The 19,345-nt window shown below is 38.8% G+C and overlaps 1 protein-coding gene across 1 annotated transcript; it reads right to left on the minus strand.

Annotated features, from left to right (window-relative positions):
- Positions 1 to 10,805: 10,805 nt before the first annotated feature.
- Positions 10,806 to 13,307, minus strand: LOC140565431 (endonuclease domain-containing 1 protein). Its single transcript, XM_072691335.1, has 3 exons — positions 12,967 to 13,307; positions 12,652 to 12,808; positions 10,806 to 11,385 (listed from the first exon to the last, which is right to left on the minus strand). The coding sequence occupies exons 1-3, from the start codon at positions 13,264 to 13,266 to the stop codon at positions 10,997 to 10,999; spliced, it is 846 nt and encodes a 281-aa protein (XP_072547436.1). The 5' UTR covers positions 13,267 to 13,307; the 3' UTR covers positions 10,806 to 10,996.
- Positions 13,308 to 19,345: the final 6,038 nt, after the last annotated feature.

Here is a 19,345-nt window from a genome sequence, read left to right on the forward strand (position 1 = left end):
AGAGGCATGTTCTTGTTACTACCCTACTAGTGTCCGGAGCATTTCATGTGAGTGACTAGTGGGGTTGCTGGCATTCAAGCTGGAAGCTTCTTGTGTGTTTCATATCTATTTAGTGTTTACATAATTAGATTTTTTTTAAACGGATACAACTCAAGCCTGTGTTTTCTAGCAGTGTAAAAGATGGAGTTCTGTTAGCTACACTGTTAAAAGTATAAGATCCTTGAGAACCTTTTGCAAGTTATTCAGTTTCAAACTGTGGAGAACCCTTTTAATGTACTTGGAAGAACTATCAAGAAACCATTTTTTTTAAAACTCTTTTAAAAGTAGGTTCCTCAAAGCACCATAAGAGGTTCCACCTTTAAGAAGAGGTTCCAGTATTAAATTATATTAAATTATAAGTTACAATCATATTTATTACTTATAAGTAATATAAGTTCCTCAAGGATCTTATACTTTTAATAGTATACAGTTATTGAGCGTGCTCAATCCACATTAGTAAAATGACTACACAGTTATTCTCAATAAAAAAAAAATTGTGTAAAATGTGTGTATTTGTGTTCAATTCAATGCATACATTTTTAGCATAGAATGGAATGAGTCTTTTTGTAAAGCAGAAGTATGGTTTGACTGAAGATATTTTGTGGAATATTTTCAGCTGTGCAGTCTTCAGCTGTGAATCAGCAAACATACCATCTGCATGTGACTTCTCTGCTGCATTCTCTTCACTGCCTCTCTGTAGCTGCCTGCATCAGATTTAAAACCCTGAAGCTGGTCTGCAAAGCCAAGAATGGACCAACTCATACTTGGCGACAATGGTCAAAAGCCGATCAGTATCAAGAGCCATTCGAGCTTCAAATATGGCTTGGCTTGAACGTCTTCCTTTAAGATCCACGGAAGACAATCATCCAAGCGTGGTGCAACAAACTTCCCCTGGGAGTCGCTCGCTGTCTTCAAACGCAGCTCAAACGCAGCTCAAACGCAGCTCATACAAAGAGTATTTGGGTGAAGTGTAGTGTTGAGTAGAATGGTCTCCATACTGACTTTGTGATTAGTATTATCTAAGCTAAGGTGTCTTTGGATCCTAGTCTTTACAAACTAGATAAGGTTATTTTTGTGAGTAAACAACAAAACGTTTTTGTAAGTCGCTCTGGATCATAGCATCTGCTAAATGCCTTAAATATAATTTTCCTATAAATATAATATAATATAAGTTACCTAATGCCTGAAAAGTCAGCCTGGGCACATGAAACTAACACAGAAGCTGACGACCTAGGTGCCATTGCAGCAGCAGAAGCAGCGGGCGCTGCTGGCACGGGAGCGGAGGCATCGCATTCCCATAAATTTGGACACCATTGCTGAAGCAGAAACATACAATCTGGGAGCCGACCCTGAAAATGTAGCAGCCGGGGAGCCCTGGCGACGCTGTGGTGGTAGGGTCAGGCTTACTGGGGCTCTCCGGCAAACTGCATATCACCCCCCAAATTTGTCAATAAGCAACATTGTGCTAGCATGTTATTGGTGCATTTAAATCTGTGGGACATGTTTTAGTCTGCAGGATTTGTTTGCAATCTGGTCAAATAATGACATTGTCCCCAACCTCTACCAATAATAATTGTGAAATGAGGTAGCCATAGTTGTTAGTGGTCATTAAGGTTTTACAGTGTATTGGAGTCAACTCCATGATCACACCTGGATAGAACCAAGGTAGGTTTTCAAGAACGTCATTCTTCTTTTGTCTAACAAAATTATAAAAAGCGCTGTATAATAGCATAATGTGATGGGCATGGGTTAACACTTGATAAAATTAAATGCGTAATTTTTTTTCTATTTCAGATGAAGGGACAATTGCTAAAAAACAACAAAAAAACAGATTCAAATCTAGCACAGTTAGAGCAGTGTTTGAACCTGCAGTGTTAAAACGAATGCTTCATAAACATGTTTATTGGGACACATTATATTTCAGTTCGTACAGGCTTTGTGTAAAGCTGAGAGTTAATGTTAGTCAGTCGATCAGTTACTTTTATTATCTCACAGCTCTGACAGAGGCTGTTAGCGCTTAGAGTCAGTGTTAGTCAAAATGTGGTAAATACATAAAATCCTCCTTTAGCAATCTAGCAAGCACATATAAACTCACTGGACAAAGAATGAGTCACCTTGAATGTTTATGGTGGTGTCGGAAAGCACATGTTAATGTAGGAGTGACTGAAATTGGTCTACCAGGACCTGTGTTGAGTCCTTGCAGCAATTCGTGCCTGAAAATGAAGCATATTTTATTTACAAGAAATAAAACCCACAACAGTCCCTGTCTGTCAGTTACATACTGCCCAGATAATTACATTTTTTATTTTAGTTATTTAAAATAATAAGTTGCTGGACTGAAAGTGTGCATACTGTATTGTACTGTGTTCAGCAGACAATGGTAAAAATAAGAGCCCTTAAAAAATCATCAGGAATCAGTTCAGGAATCATCCATGAGTGCTTATGGAAATCTCATTGCTACTTAATCATTAACAGTTTAAAGGTGTTAAACTGGATTTTAATTTACATTAATTTACATCGGCTTTAAGTTCAACGGTGCTGAACTACTTGTACAACTTGCACACTAGAGGACGTTTATCTTGAGTAGTGAAAAGTCACAACAGTGTTCTTGATTCTTGAAAGCAGGTATGGAGGCAAGATGCAAAGACACATAGTCTTTATTATCATAGTCCATGAAGTGAGCAGTAGAAAACAGCAGGGCTGGGACATATATGAAAGCACAATAGAAGTAATGCAGAAGAAATATACTAGGCAAAAATAGTAGGCAGAAAACACTAGAAACACAAACAAAGAAGAATACAAAATAAAGGAGCATAAACCATAGAAAAAGGCCAGGCAAAAAAAACACACGGGAGTAAACACAGGGGTTTTTAAACTTCACAGTCTGGTCTCAAGAGAAGTTTGTACATATGTGACTAATATGCCATTTCAGGATTTGTACATCGTATACTAAACACAGTGTAACTGTTGTGTACATGCACAAACTATGCAACACAGACAAGAAGAAATCAAGTTACAGTGTATCACAAAATTACACCCCTCACATTTCACTGTGACACTTTGACACAATGAAAAGTAGTCTGTGTGCAGCTTATATAACAGTGTAAATTTATTCTTCCCTCAAAATAACTCAATATACAGCCATTAATGTCTGAACCACCGGCAACGAAAGTGAGTACACCCCTTAGTGAAAGTTCCTGAAGTGTCAATATTTTGTGTGGCCACAATTATTTTTCAGAACTGCCTTAACTGTCCTGGGCATAGAGTTTCCCTTACCATAGAGCTTCACAGGTTGCCACTGGAATGCTTTTCCACTCCTCCTTAACGTCCTCCAGACCATGGCATTCCCACCACCATGCTTGACTTCCTTCTGGGGTGACAGCCATGCAGACCAAATGATTTGGTCTGAGCACTGACAGGCTGACCCCCCACCTCTTCAATCTCTGCAGCAATGCTGACCGCACTTCTGCGCCTATCTTTCAAAGACAGTATTTGGATGTGACGCTGAGCACGTGCACTGAGCTTCTTTGGACGACCAATGCGAGGTCTGTTCTGAGTGGACCCTGCTATTTTAAAATGCTGGATGATCTTGGCCACTGTGCTGCAGCTCAGTTTAAGGGTGTTGACAATCTTCTTGTAGCCTTGGCCATCTTCATGTATGCAACAATTCGTCTTTTAAGATCCTCATAGAGATATTTGCCATGAGGTGCCATGTTGGAACTTACAGTGATGAGAGACTGTGAGAGCTGTACTACAAAATTAAACACACCTGCTCCCTATGCACACCTGAGACCTAGTAACACTGAGTCGCATGACATTTTGGAGGAAAAATGACAGCAGTGCTCAATTTGGACATTTAGGGGTGTAATTTCTTAGGGGTGTACTCACTTTCGTTGCCGGTGGTTTAGACATTAATGGCTGTATATTGAGTTATTTTGAGGGAAGAATAAATATACACTTTTATATAAGCTGCACACAGACTACTTTTCATTGTGTCAAAGTCATTAAATGTCATTTTGTCAGTGTTGTCCCATGAAAAGACTTTTGTGATACACTGTATTTTCACAGAGAATGTTCCAATACAACCTGTGTGATTTTATGATTATTATTCAGTCATAACTTAACCTAAACATAAGCTAACCCTTATGCTTGTCTATGTAATTTACTAATTAACTAATAATCTTTTAATCAGTCAGTGGGCCTATATAATATAGGGCTACAGGTAGTCACTGTGCTGTTTGGTGACATGATGTGTACCACACTCAACATGGGCCAAAGGAAGTGATGGAAAAAGTTGTCTCAAGAGATTAGAAAGAACATTATAGACAAGCATGTTAAAGTGACTAGAGTTCCACATATTATTCTGAAATTTAAGATTAATGGGACTGTAGCCAACCTCCCTGGACATGGTTGCAGGAGGAAAATTGATGACAAATCAAAGAGACGGATAATACAAATGGTAACAAAAGAGCCCAGAAAAAAACTTCTGAAGAGATTAAAGATGAACTTCAAAGTCAAGGAACATCAGTGTAAGATCACACCATCCGTCGTTGTTTGAGCCAAAGTGGACTTCATGTGAGATGACATATGAGACAAAAACTTTTTGCCAAGGCACATCAGCTCTTTGTTCACAGACAGAAAAATTAAGCATATCAAGAATAGAACACTGTCCCTACTGTAAAACATGGAGGTGGCTCTGTTATGTTCTGGGGCTGCTTTGCTGCATCTGGCACAGGGTGTCTTGAATCTGTGCAGGGTACAATGAAATCTCAAGAATCAAAGGATTCTAAAGAGAAATGTGCTGTCCTACTAATATTAGCTATGGAAAAAGGGGACAAGTTCAATTAGGAGTTTAGGTTCTCCACGACCAGCAGCTGGGAGATTATTTACAGCAATTCCTTATTCAGCTCAGTAATGATTGTGTCAGTTATCTCTGCATGCAAGTATTCGATTATGATATTTATAAATCAGCAGTTGAATTCCTCAAAGACATTATTAAGACAGGATTTCCACAGCTGTCTCCTGCAGCCATATTCTGATTATTCAAAATCCCCCACTTAGCTGTGACAACTAACCAGGTGAACCAAGTTTTAGCTGCAGGGCCTAATGATGTCCTAGTGTATTGGTTTGTACCACCCAGCTAAATTCACTAAATTCTTCAGAACCTCTACAACCTGAGCCTTAAATAGGAATAAGTGCCAGTGCTATTTAACTTGTCCTGCCTGGTTCCTGTTCCCTGGAAAGCAGTGCCCTTGAAAAACTCATACATCACACCCCTCTGTGATCTACTGGTGAATCTGGTAGCAAAAACTGGAGGACAATGTACAACACCTCATTACTGCATCAGGACTATAATTTAGGGGGACATATGATTTTTTTATATGTAATTTATTTAACCTTGTGTGCCTCTATCACAATGGCAAAGACACAAGGAGATTTTTTTGCCATTTATGTTTTTTAGTAATCTAAGATATTTTATGTTTTAATAATAAAAAGTAGATACATTATTATACATTTGTTTTGGTTATATCATTTTCTGTCACTGCCATCCAGTGGGTATAATCGACGTTGCACACCTTATTCCGTGCTGTTACAATCCCTGTTGAAGGGATAAATGTTTAATACTCAGCAGAAGGGCGCTGACTTTATGGCCTGAAGATTGCAAGTTAGAATCAGCAGCGGGAGCCCGAGAGAAACATGTTGGTCGTGCTCTCCCTGGGTAGATAAATGGTGCTTTCTCCCCTCATCACTCCCATTGTGATGCTGTTTGGCACAAGCGTCTGTTGGCTGATGCATCAGAGCTGGGGATTCGGTGATTTCCTCCGGGCGCATTAGTTATTTAGTTATTAGTTATTTAGCAGGTGGCGTTGGGGTTCACGATGTTCACATAGGCATTTATTACTTTAGAGATTAGTATACTGGAATGAATAAGGGACCAAATGTTAGTTAGTTAGTTTTCTATACATGTTTATGTCCGAAAGGTCTGAGTTACCGTCCATGCCTGGGCACAGTTTTGGAAACTGACACAGGAGCATACGACCTGGATGTGAAGTGGAGGCATAACACCACCTCTAATTTCGGAGCGGATGCAAAGGGCGCCGCTGGCACGAAACGACAGTAGACACCACCGCTAGAGCGGGCGCGGAAGATCTGGAAGACGGTATTTAAACCGGAGAGTTGGGCGCCGCGGGCACTAAATATGGAACGCAAATTGCGCACCTGGGGACGCTTTGGTGGTGGTCTCCGGTTAGCTTTCTTGAAGGCTCCCCAAAGCACTTGAAGTACTTCCTCAATAATATCTTATTTATTTTTTTCAACATCTAGTTATTAAGTGTCAGTTGGTGGTTGTTGGCATTGTGGTGTAATGCCAAACTGAATTCAATCCATTGCGATAAGGTGGTTTCTCACATTTTACATACATACACTCTAGGGGCATAATAATCTATGTATTTATAGAAAAATGGGAAAAAAAATTAGAAGAGAAAATTAAGAGATTCATTTTATTATTGTCTTTGGAAATACAAGATAATTTCGTGACCGTGACATTTATGTATATGGGGTGGGGTGAATTCTTACAAAGTCACACCGCCGTAACACAATAAAAAATACAGTTGTAAAAATCATTTTTGGTAAAATTGTTTTTCTGAGTCCATCTTTCTGTGTAGCAAATGTCTGTAGAGTTGCAGCATACCGATTCTCAGCCTTCAAACTGTTATATCCTTTTCTGACATTGCCACTCCGTGGATATAAGCAGCATGAGAGCAGCCTTTAGAACAGCTGTTAACTGTTAGAATAACCCTTTATAAAAATTATTGAAGAGATTGAAATCACTGAGCGGGCGCGGAAGATCTGGGAACCGGCATTGAAACCGGAGCGTTGGTCGCCGCGGGCACTAAAGCTGGAGGCTCAGGCTCCGCAGGCACTCAAGCTGGAACGCAAACTGGAGCTCCTCTGCGCACCTGGGGACGCTGTGGTGGTGGTCTCCGGCTCGCTTTCTTGAAGGCTCCCCAAAGCACCTGAATCACTTCCTCAATAATATCTTATTATTTTTTGACAGTTCAACATCCAGTTATTAAGTGTAATGTGGAAACAAGTACAATAAACTATGTCCACCTCATTTCTACATTAGTAAAATGCTGGACTGAACAATTATTGTCATTTTTTATTTGTGTAGACTTACTGTATTTTTACTAGACTTAATGCATACATTTTAACATCGCATGGAATAGACATTTGTATCAACCATAAGTATGGATATTTTGTGGAATATTTTTAGCTATAGAAATTAGGCTATATATCAGGTGGCAGATTTTTGTTTTATAACATTTTTCAGGTAAAGTAACAGCATGTCACTATAGCTGAGCTGCATATCTAATAGTGATGTAATGCTAAATTGAGTTCAATCCAATGCAGTAAGGTGGTTACTCACATTTTACATGCATACACTCTAGGGGCATAATTATGTATATATTTTTAGGTTCCCTTACTTATCGTCGCGATCACGATAAAACCTGTGGCGCTACTTTCGCCCTTTTGACTCTTACTATTATTGTGAATCCGACCGTTTATATTTACACTGAGGTCAAATTTAATAATGAATGAACCAATAAAAATGGAAAAATAGAAGTGAAAATTAAGAGATTAGTTTTTTCCTGCCTAGAAATATAGATATTTTCGTGACAGTGGCATTTATGTATATGGGGTGGGGTGAATTCTTACAAAGTCACACCGCCGTTATACTAAAAATACAGTTGTAAAAATCATTTTTGGCGAAATTGTTTTCCTGAGTCCATCTTTCTGTGTAGCACATGTCTGTAAGTTGCAGCATACCGATTCTCAGCGTTCAAACAGTTATATCCTTTTCTGACATTGCCACCGAGTGGATATAAACAGCATTGCACACTGTATTCAGTGAGGGGTCAAGCAGCCAAATATGGGTTTTGAGTTTTTATTACAGCAGTTTAATTGTGAAAATGGGTTTACTCTGTTACAATGTTACAATTTAAAGGGATAAACGTCTGGCAAACATGTTTAATACTCCATGAGAGATTTCTGAGGTTCAAATAATTACATTGCAAAACCTGTTAATTAAATAAAATAAAACTACATATTTTATGGGAAGTTATGGGAAGCTGAATATAAAAGAAAAAAAAAGCTACATAGACCAAATAATTTACTTGGTAGTGTTTTTGATTCGCTGCCACAAGCCTGATTGAAAGTGGTTTCCAAGAAGGATGATTCATGAGAGCAGCCTTTAGAACAGCTGTTAAGTGTTAGAATGAGCCTTTATAAATGTTTGAAGAGATTGAAATCACTGATCTCAGGTTCTACAGGGACCGTTTGGTCAACAAAGGTAAAGTGGTCAACTGAGGTAAATTGAACTTTTTTCTTCCTTAAAAATGTTTAAACTAATAGACTGGATGGGAGCACAATGCCACATGAAGAACATTCTGGGTACTTACCCAATTTCACAAGTGCATCTGATGCCCAGTTTCACAAAAAAAGAGGGGCTTCGAGTGGCTCAGCAGACTAAGACGCTGACACTATAGCTTGAAGATTGCATATTAGAATCAGCAGTTGGAGCCTGATTAAGTGCTATTGGCCCCTCATCACTTCCATTGTGAGGCTGGCCGGTGGAGGTGTCTGTTGGCTGATTTATTTAGCTGACTTCACATGTATCGGAGACACCGCAGACACCACCGGCAGTGCGGGCGCGGGCGATCTAGGAGCAGGCGGGGCACTGGAGCTGGAGCGGCGGGCGCCGCGGGCACTGAAGCTGGGGCTAAGTCTCAGTAGGGCTCTCTGGCGAACCTGGCGACGTTGTGGTCGTGGTCTCCGGCTCGCTGAGGCTCTCCGGCGCACCTGGCAACGCTGTGGTGATGTGGTCGGGATTGCTGGGGCTCTCCGGCGCACTGCATAGCACCCCTCACAAATTTGTTATCCACCCACAAATGCTTCTTTTGATATTAATTTATGGGTTATTCATATAACTGTTTATTTGTGAAGATCATGTAAATTCAATACATTCAATGCATGCCACATAGCATAGTTTTAACACTGAAGCAGAAACATTGTAATTATTTTTTGTAATTATTCTCAAGTCTTACTGGGTAGAGTACTCTCTGCCCAGTGTGGTTACCTAGGTGGGGAGATTGTAACCTTTTTTAGTCTTGCCCTCACTTGCTCCTCCAGGTTTGGCTTTCTCGAGTCTAACCAGTAAAAACAACTACCCTTTGCCTCTAATGTGTGTTTAGCTCCAGTTTGCTGAGGCGGTCCAGTTTGGTTTTAAAGGAGCAAATGTTTGCTTCCTTGGCTTTTTCTTCATGACTTGCCAAATTGGCTCAATTTACAGCCTTATTTTTAATAATGTTAAATTTTCTGTTATATGGAGAAACAACAGTGTTTGTGGTTTATGGTATGTCAATTATATGGACCAATCATTATTCACCCATGCCTATCTAGGACACCCTTTTAAAACAGTATTTTGCATGAATTTCTTATTTTTTGCTCTTGGGCTGAGGGAACTGATTGGATGAGGGACAGAGGAATCAGCAATAACCTTGTTAATACACTTAATATCCTGAAACATTGGCAGAGTTTGGTTTGTTTTTGTGAGGTGGACGATTCAAACGAGATGGTTATAGATGATGTGGGGATGGACTTGATGATTGTGGTGGAGAATTGGATAATCAGGGCCTGTGGCAGGTTGATGTTCTTTAGCTGCCTCAGAAAGAACATGCTCTGCTCTGATTCCATGTTCCATACCCAGTTCAGGTGTCTGAATACCCAGGAATGTGTGTTACTCCACAGTGGAAACTAGAGCCATTCGTTTTGGGGAGGGGAGCATGGTCCATCACCATCTCTGCAGTTTTTTGTGTGTTTGTGCATGCAAGCTGTCTGTAGGCTGACCCATTTCCATTGATTATAAGGCCAACTATAGTGATGTTGTCCACAAATTTCCAGATCACAGATGGGTTACTGGCGATGCAGGGGTGAGAGCACATTGTCTTGTGGTACTCCAGTACAGATGTTTTCAACAGGATACAATCCAGATTCTAGTCACATGAAGTGACCAGGTGTAAACGGGGTCAGTGCATCTTGGGGGTGTTTACTCCTAGCTTTTCATGTGGTCAAATGTATACAAAGTCTGATATATTTGTTATATTTTTGCGGCTTTAATACCTTTTATATTGATAAACTGTGGAGTCATGGTTCTTAAAGTGGGGTCCACCAGGGTAGTCTGCAATCGTTTAAGCTATAAACCCTGATGCCAGCCAAAAGAGTACAATGACAACTATATCACAATTTGTTTGAACGACAAGAGCCAAAAATCCCAGGAGAAAATCTTGTTCGTCCTATCAGTGATGGCAGATCCCTAAAAAGGGATCTTCAAGGGTTCTTTAGTAAAGATAACTGATCTAAATGACAACTCAAAGAACCATTTGAATGTTTAGAGGAGGTTTTGATGGTGAAGGTTGTAGAAGTTGTGTGTGTTGTACCCCTCTTTTGCTAAGAGTGTAAATATTCATCTTATTACCCATTCTGAAAATCTGAACATATGGATTGTATTAGAACCACTTCTGGATTTGTTTTTACTAAGAAAATGAACAAAACATTTAATTGAAACAGAGCTGTCCAATCCTTGCATTCAGCTGTTGATGCTACCCTTTTTTTATTTAGTATTTATTGTGCTAAAATCAAGACAGAGATCAAAGAGTACATTTATTAGTTTACCACCTAATAAAAGTAATAAATACCACTACCAGTGATGAGATATGCATTTTTAATGTTTTTTTTTTTATCTCAGATGGTAATGCCATTATAATTGTAGCCATATACATTAAAAAAGAACATGCTACAATGTTTATGACATTATTCTTCATGTGTATCTTTTATGAAAGCAAATTGTGATCTACTCCGTCATAATTCTGACCAGCCAGTTTAAGAAATACTACTATTACTGGCATTGATCGTAGAACAGCTCCCCTACTGGTGTATTAGAGTATTTCTGAAGGAAATCAACCATCTTACTCAGTGTGTACTCCTCAACTAAATTCTGATCAGTGTTGAGGGCAACTGCAGCACCACTGCCAACCGGAAGGCCATTGCTATCAGTGCAGCAGTAGGCGCTCCACATGTACTCTGGGATGTTGACCCGTTGGATGTTATTCTTGATGATCCAGTTGTTGGCAGATGGGATGGCACCAACCAACATGTATGCCTTGTTGCACTGAGATTTAAACAGACTTGCCAGTTTGGACTCATGATTAGCCCAGGCGTTCTGGTTTAGTTTGGGGTTTTGTGGCACCACATTAGTAAGGGTGAATGTGGCATTACGGCTTGGGACTAAAAGCGACAAAAAAATAAGAAAAGACAAAGTAAGTGACCACACATTCTTATTAATATTTATCTGCAAAACATATATAAGAAACACTATTACATTATTTATATATATATATATATATATATATATATATATATATATATAGATAGATAGATAGATAGATAGATATAGATTAACTGTAAATATAAAACTCATACATATAAAACTCATAGCTCTTGCACATTCTGTCTTGACTGACCCTGACAGCACTTGAAAAGCTGCTCCTTAAACTCCACTCCACTCTATAGCTGGCTTTGTAACTGGCTTTGTATGCAGCTGCTAGGGACTGCTTCTGCTTCATGCTTTCCTGGCACCAAACCATGAGTTACAATTTCCATGGAAACAGCAATGTGTCTAATTAATTTCCTGTAGGACTTGGGCAGTTAAATATTTTTTTTACAAGGAATAAGGGAACAAAGTTAAAATTAGACTGACCCATAGCTTCAGTAAACTTTATTACTTTGTAAACCTAAACATTTAATATAACGTATTAAACCCACTTGAACCACCAGTGGGCAAGTCTTGTATTATTGCACACTGCACACCTGTACAAAATTGCTTAACTTGTTTGTTGGGGAATTTAAAGCCAGCAGAGATGCAGATCAACTGGAAGAGCAAAAGCTCTTGTTTACGAACATGAAAGCTGTCCACAGTTACTTAGTATGTTTCACATAAAATGAACCGTTGTCTTTCTCTTGAGAGCAACATGATCTAAATTTCCTCATTTTTGAGGGATTATTCAATTTAAGAAATGTCTTAAAAAGATTGTAGATGTAGTCAATGTTCAAAATATTACGGGAAACTACATTTGCAGGCAACTGCATTTAAAATGTCTTGAGGGGGAAAATAATATATTTACTTATACATTATAACTTTTCATCATTACAATAATTGTAATGATCATAATAATTCTTATTAGTAGATTATGGGGAAGTCAGGGAAGGCAAATGTACAAGAAATTAGATATTAAAATTAAATCTTGGTTTTACACCACTTTATTGCTTAAAGTCAGTTGGATATAAATAAGCTGCTGAGCAGCTAGAATCATCTAGGCAATTTTATTTTACAGTTTGTAATTTGAGCAGAGGGTTGAAGGAAACATAGCTATTGCAAACAATCTCCTTTGTAAATTTCCAAATTCATTATGCTGCCCAAGCCAGCTCTGCATCACCTCTCAAAAATATCTGGAATCAGAGGTTTGGATTGACTGATTATCATTAGTGAGATACCTGCGTGGTGCCCATTGGGATTGAGGTGGCCACGATCGAACCCTGAGTTAGTATAGTCTTCATTCAGGGCCTGCCTTTCACCTTGGTAGACACCAGGATAGTCTTGTCCAAGCCAGTAACCGTCCCGCATCTCACCTCCCCAGTTTTGGTTCACCAGCTGGTAAATGCAATGTATTCATAAGCATTTGCTTGTATTGTAAAATTGATGTCAACACAGGCAAAGTAATTGATAATCCACTTATCAATTACCGTTATCAATCACTATAAAATATCAGCTAATATTTTCTATGTAGTCTGGAACTTAATAACACCCACCTGGGGCTCCACAAACCAGCGAGTCTCCCTGCCTCCTCCGTTGCTAGGTCCAAAAATGTAAGCAGAGTAGACAGCAATGCGGTTATACGTGTCGTATAGCGTGGCAAAGTGATACGTGTTCTGGAAGCGCTGGCAAAGCCTAGCAGTACCAGGCGTAGCCGATCCCCACAGCGGCACTTTGTCTTTGTAGAAGAACTTTATGCATTCAGGCTCTTCACGAAAATCAGACACCACATCACCCTCAGTAAAGGCCAGGAAAAAGCTTACAATAACACAGAGAATGCCACATGCCTGCATCATATAGCCTTTAAATCAATAGTCTCTACACCACAGAGCTCAATACACCTTCACAACTGCCAAACAGAATTTTTAACACACTCCCCTTATATCCACCACCTTATCTCCTTTTTTCCTTTTTTGCATTTGTTTTTCAAGATTATCAGTCTTTTGACAAGGTAACCCAGCGACCAAATGAAGGTGGGTGTATGTAGACAAAGCAACTATATTAACATCCTTGTTGTTTGTGTCAGTGTAACAATGTGAATATTTGCAGAAATACTTTAGAACAGACTACAATGCTTGCTTTACTGGGAAGTTAAAATGATAAAAAGCTGATAGTCATGATTCAGAGACTAAAAATCTCCAGCAAACTGTCACATTGTAAAAGAACAGACACACCTAGCAGTAGATTATGATAGTAGAGTAGAGAATGGTTCACAGAGGTTGTACAAGTGTATGTGTCATGTGTTGGTTTCTCATGGTTTCTCATGGGAACTGACCTCATGGAATTGACCTCATCTCACCTTCAGTAGATATTAATAGAAGGTGCAATGGAAAAATGAAAGGCCCAAAAATAACATGCATATGCAAGTTAAAAAACAATAAAAACTAGTCAGAAAAGCAGTATGCAACATGGGAAAGATTGGAGAAAAAAAGACCAATACTATCTTTATTTTTGTTTGTTTCTAATATGCTAGGCCTTGCCATAAATTAACATCCCTCATTGTGTCAATTATTATGCATATAATAAAAAAATACAGTGATTTACTTAAGGTAAATACTAAAGGTATCTGTCTGAAAGTAATAAATCAGTATTCCTATCTATACATTTATACACACTGAAGACACAACAACACTTTACACAACTGAGAAAAAGGTTACTGATTCTTGAATACAAAACAAATCCCTATCATTAAACATGTATTCATTCCCTGACTAATGCTCTTCGGTAACCTTTTCTCAGAGTTGCGAGGAGGGCTCCTTTATCTTTATGGTGTATTTGTAGCAAGGAATACTGATTAAGCAGTGACCTTCCAGACAGTCTTTACAATATAATCACTTGAGACACATTCACAGCACTCAGGTGATCTCTATTTCATTTTTTTGAATAGTAGCACCAATTACCTAGACCTCTGTTAAATAAAGTTTAAAGGGGTGATTATTTGTTAAAATCACTTTCACATGACATATTTTTCTAAAGTAATCCAACTGACATCTGGCACTGTCGCACAGTTTTACAGGAATCCAGCAATAGGACGAAACAAACTGAACAAAACAAAAGTAAAAAGCATTAAACTCCCAGCGAGCAAGCCGAAGGCGACAGTGGCAAGGAAAGGAAAAACTCCTTCAGAGCTGGAGAAAGAATCCTTTGGAGGACCCAAGACTCACAAGGGGGACACATTTTTCAAAACTGTTCATAAATTATTGATAAAAAGTGACCATACCACCAAGATTCTCTTCTCGGTTGTTCAGGTCTGCTGAGCATAAGCATAATATAATGAAACTAATATAATCTTAATAGACATGATATTATTTATTTCATAATGAATGTACTTTCAGGCAGGAATAAGCAGGAAAACATTAATGACCAAAAACTAAACAAATGTGTTTTCAGTATAGACTTGATAATTGAGTCCCAAATATTGTCTGGAATATCTGGAAAGTTTTTTCAGAGTTGGGGGGGGGCTTTATAAGCTCTGAATTCTGGGAACTAGTAAGAAGACAGCACTTTGTGATCTGAGTAATCATATTGGTACACAGAAGCGAGGCATTGTAGGGCTATATTCTTCAATAGTACAATTTTATTATTATTACAGAATTTAACTAGAAGCCTGCACAGTGCTGATTGAACTGGACCAATAAGATTAAATGTTCTAGTTTAAGGGCATATAATATTATTATTTTGTATTATATTATATGGGTTGGTACCTGATTGGAAGTGTAGAAATCAACCTAAAAAACAAAGAAAGAAAAACAAGCTGAATGCATGACTTGTTGGCTAGCTGGGGTAAAAAGATTGAATGATGGCTCCAGGAAAAGGCTGCTTTACCTACCAAATCACTCACAGCTTTACATTACATGACACACACGATGATAAGAGTGAATGAGTGCAGTTAAGCAATTCTCCCTCTTGAATGACACATCTCTGAGTGCATTGATGAGACATATTAAATGTCAACTCATAGAGTGTGTGCGAAAGAATAGATTTTCTTAAAAACGTCATGACTCTACTGATACGACAAATGAAGCAAATTTAGTAGTGTTTATTTGCTGCAGTCACAAAGCAAAACTCTAGCAGAACATACTGATCAGCTTTGCGCTGAAGGTAAGGTGTACAGGTGATGACATTTTCTACAGGCTTAACAGTAAGATGGAGGAGGAAGGGCTGTGTTGGGAAAAATACACTGGCATATGCATGGATGACACTGAAAGGAACAAAAGAAAGCAAGTTCTAGATGTCATGCCACATTTTCCCACTGCATTTTCCAGAGGGATATGCTTGCTACCAAGACCGCTTAGAGCCTAGGCTTAATGATGTTCTCCCGATAGCAACCAAAGTGGTGAATTGTACAATAAATACCAGACTCCTTTCACTTCTTTGTCACAAAATGGGGTCTTTTTCCCCATTGCAAAGTCCTTACATGCTTGTTTGAGATGCGGAATGAAACATGCATGTTACTTTCAGACATGACAAAAAGTTTAAGAACCACTGCTTTAGTCACTGATAGCAAGAGGATAGCACTGTTGGCCATGAACTGCAAAGTTTTATTTCTTGCTTTTGTTATCCTTAATAAAATAGTTCAGAATCTCATTGTTTGAAAAAAAGTTTCTTTTCTATAATAAAAGTCTTAAAATCTGTTTGAGAAGATGAAGAAGAAACAAAACTAGACTTTGTAAGCATTGATCTGGGTGGTCTGAGGGTAGACCAGCAGTGGCAAGAAGAAGGCATGTACACACATACTGATACAGTAATAATAAATTGTAATGCTCAAATGACAAACAAGGCACTCACAAAAAATAATACTTTAATATAAGGAAGGTTAAAGGCTAACAGTGCAGTTGGTAAACCAAGGAATAGTCAAAACCAGAACAGACAATCCAATCAGACAAACAAACTCAATTTTTCTTACCTGCCTAGTTACACCAATCTCATAGAATGTCTCCCCGTGAAAATGTGGTAGTGCACATGTGAGTTCATAGGTTGCCTGAACATATAAAAAAAGATTGTCCTGGAGGAATTCAGTAAACCAAATGTAGTTGGTCAATTGTTGTTGTTAAAATCATCTTGACTATTTTATAAATTCTTCAGTGTGATGCTTGCTCTATGAATTAAGAGGCATTTTGTACTACTATGCTTTTGGGAAGCCCAGTCTAATTCTTGTTTCCAGGCTGGATGGCTCTGTTTTATTCTGGGTGGATTACTGCAAAGAGAAATCAGTTTCTTATTTCGACACTTGTGTAATGATTCAGTCAGACAGTCATTGGGATAGCATTAGTTAGTGAAGCAGTGAATACAAATAATATAAGTTGAAGTTGCCTTTTGAATAATCTTAATTAGAGTTTCTTGGTGGAGACAAAGCCAGAGCTAAGAAGTGGGTCAATGCGGAGTCAGGCCACATTTCTGGAACACCCAGTTATTCAGAGCGAGATGCGCGATTGGAATAAAGTTGTCATGCTGTAAATGATTAATCACACTGGAGTGTAAAATGAGAATTCGCTATCAGGAATTTTATCAGTCAGCAGAGTGGACCCTTTTAGCTAACAAAAAAAAATGTGTGTAATATTTGATTCATGTTATTTGATTGAATCTCTTTATCCAATCTGTATTGTTCCCTAAGGTGTCAAGGTAGATACTGCATTACAAGCATTAACCACTTACAACTAGAAGAGCTTGATTATATGTGACTCAGGAGACAAATGGCTCTTTGATGACCTGGAAGAGCATCCTCTTAAATAGGGAAGAATATGGACAGCCAATCATTGCAGAGGACATTTCTGTTTAGGATTACGAGAGATTAGAATATGTCCCCCTACCACACTCTAGGCCCAGGCTATGAGTGTCGAAGAGCCTCAAGCACTGAGCAGGGCCGAGAAGCTGGCAAGAGACACAGTGAAGCTGAAACCCTTTTACAACACCAGCATGCTGAAAAGGAAACCATTCTGGCCCTCCTCCATTTGCATCTCAACAGACTCTGTGATGTTGAAAAGCACTGGAAGAAGCTGGAAGAGAAGCATCTGGAGTTCAATAGGATGGTCAGGATTTACTGGAACAGTGATGTTTCTCAGCCTGCCAGTGGGTAGAAGCCTCTTCCCACTCTTACCCTCAAATGAGGAAAATCCCCTACCAAGCCCTAAGGCCTGTGTTCTCCCACCTGAACTATGTCTGAGTAATGTGCTGTTAAAAAAGCAGTGTTTTTTTTTGGTTTTGTTTGCTTTATGGTAAAAAAATGTTTTCCTGCTGCCATCTCCCAAAGTGGACTTGATGGGAGACGACCAAATCATTAAAAAAACAGACTGGAATTTGCCAAACTACATGTTGACAAACCCTAAAGCTTCTGAGAGAATGTCCTATGGACAGATGAGACAAAAATAGAACTTAGACATAGAACCAAGACACATGAGCTCTATGTTCACAGAGGGAAATCAAGAAAAGAACACTTTCCCTATTGTGAAACATGGAGGAGGCTCTGTTATGTTCAGGGGCTGCTTTGCTGCATCTGGCACAGGGTGTTTTGAATCTGTGCAGGGAACAATGAAATCTCAAGACTATCAAAGGATTCTAGAGAGAAATGTGCTGCCCAGTGTCAGAAATCTTGGTCTCAGCCGCAGGTCATGGGTCTTGCAACAGGATAAACACCCAAGAATGGCTAAGAGGAAAACATTGGGCTATTCTGAAGTGGCCTTCTTTGAGCCCTGACCTAAATACTATTGAGCATCTTTGAAGGAGCTGAAACATGCCATCTGGAAAAGAACTGAGAGCAGTTTGCTCATGAGGAGTGGGCCAAAATACCTGCTGAGAGGTGGAGAAGTTTTATTGACAGTTACAGGAATCGTTTGATTGCAGTGATTGCCTCAAAAGGTTGTGCAACAAAACATTAAGTTAAGGGTACCATAATTTCTGTCCAGGCCTGTTTCATTAGTTTATGTTTTTAAATAATTCTGTTGAAGCATGGTTGAAAAGCAATGTCTGACTTTCATTGGTTTATGTTCATAGCATTTTTTATTATTATTACTTTTGTCAGATTCAAGTTGTTTCTGTGATCATTGTAACCATTTTCTACAAAAAACAGCCTACTTGAGTGTGCTGAATAGGTAGACCAATACCGATCAGCTATAACGTTTAAACTTCTTGCCTTATATGTAGGTTCCTCTCAAAACAGCTCTAATTTGTTGAGACATTTACACAAGATTTTTCAGCTATTTCTGCTACAGTTGCTCTTCTGTAGGATCAAACCAGATGGGCTGGCCGTGACTATCCACTCACTTCAATAAGCCTTTGGTGCCCATGACCCTGTTGCCAGTTTACCTGTTGTCCTTCTTTGAGCACTTTTGGCAGGTACTAACCACTGCATACCAGGAACACTCCACAAGACCTGCCTTATCAGATCCTTATGATTGCTCAATTTCTTGCTTCCAACACATTAACTTCAAGAACTGACTAATATATCTCACTTCTTGACAGGTGCAACTGTAATCAGATCATCAATGTCATTCACTTCACTTCATGTCAGAGCTTTTAATGTTATGGCTGATTAGTGTATGTGAATATGTTGGCTTTTGACAAATTACAAAAGCAGTTGATCAAATCTGTTTTTAGCTGATATACCCCATAAAACAGGCAGAGACTGGTGGATGTTCAAACTTTAAGAATTTCAAACTCTTTTTCTTAATAAATTACATGGGTGCTGGATTGAGATTGCACTAAAATCATGTTGAATCATAATCCTGTTAAAATAACAAAGAAGACATTTGTGTTCCAGCATTTCAAACACTTTGGAAAAGGAATGGGCCCACCTACAGGTGTCTTTTAGTGTTAGCAGGCATGATCGACACATCATCAATGACCTCTCCTTATACACCAATCAGCTATAACATTAAA

This window comes from Salminus brasiliensis, chromosome 11 (genome assembly GCF_030463535.1).
Source record: "Salminus brasiliensis chromosome 11, fSalBra1.hap2, whole genome shotgun sequence".
Taxonomy (NCBI): Eukaryota; Metazoa; Chordata; class Actinopteri; order Characiformes; family Bryconidae; genus Salminus; species Salminus brasiliensis.

Bases quoted from the DNA above. Each gene is read 5' to 3' on its own strand.
- LOC140565431 (XM_072691335.1), bottom strand. From the start codon at position 13,266: ATGATGCAGGCATGTGGCATTCTCTGTGTTATTGTAAGCTTTTTCCTG. The intron at 12,809-12,966 runs GTGGGTGTTATT...TGCATTTACCAG, and splicing joins GCTGGTTTGTGGAGCCCCAG to CTGGTGAACCAAAACTGGGG. The intron at 11,386-12,651 runs GTATCTCACTAA...TGTCGCTTTTAG, and splicing joins TCCCAATGGGCACCACGCAG to TCCCAAGCCGTAATGCCACA.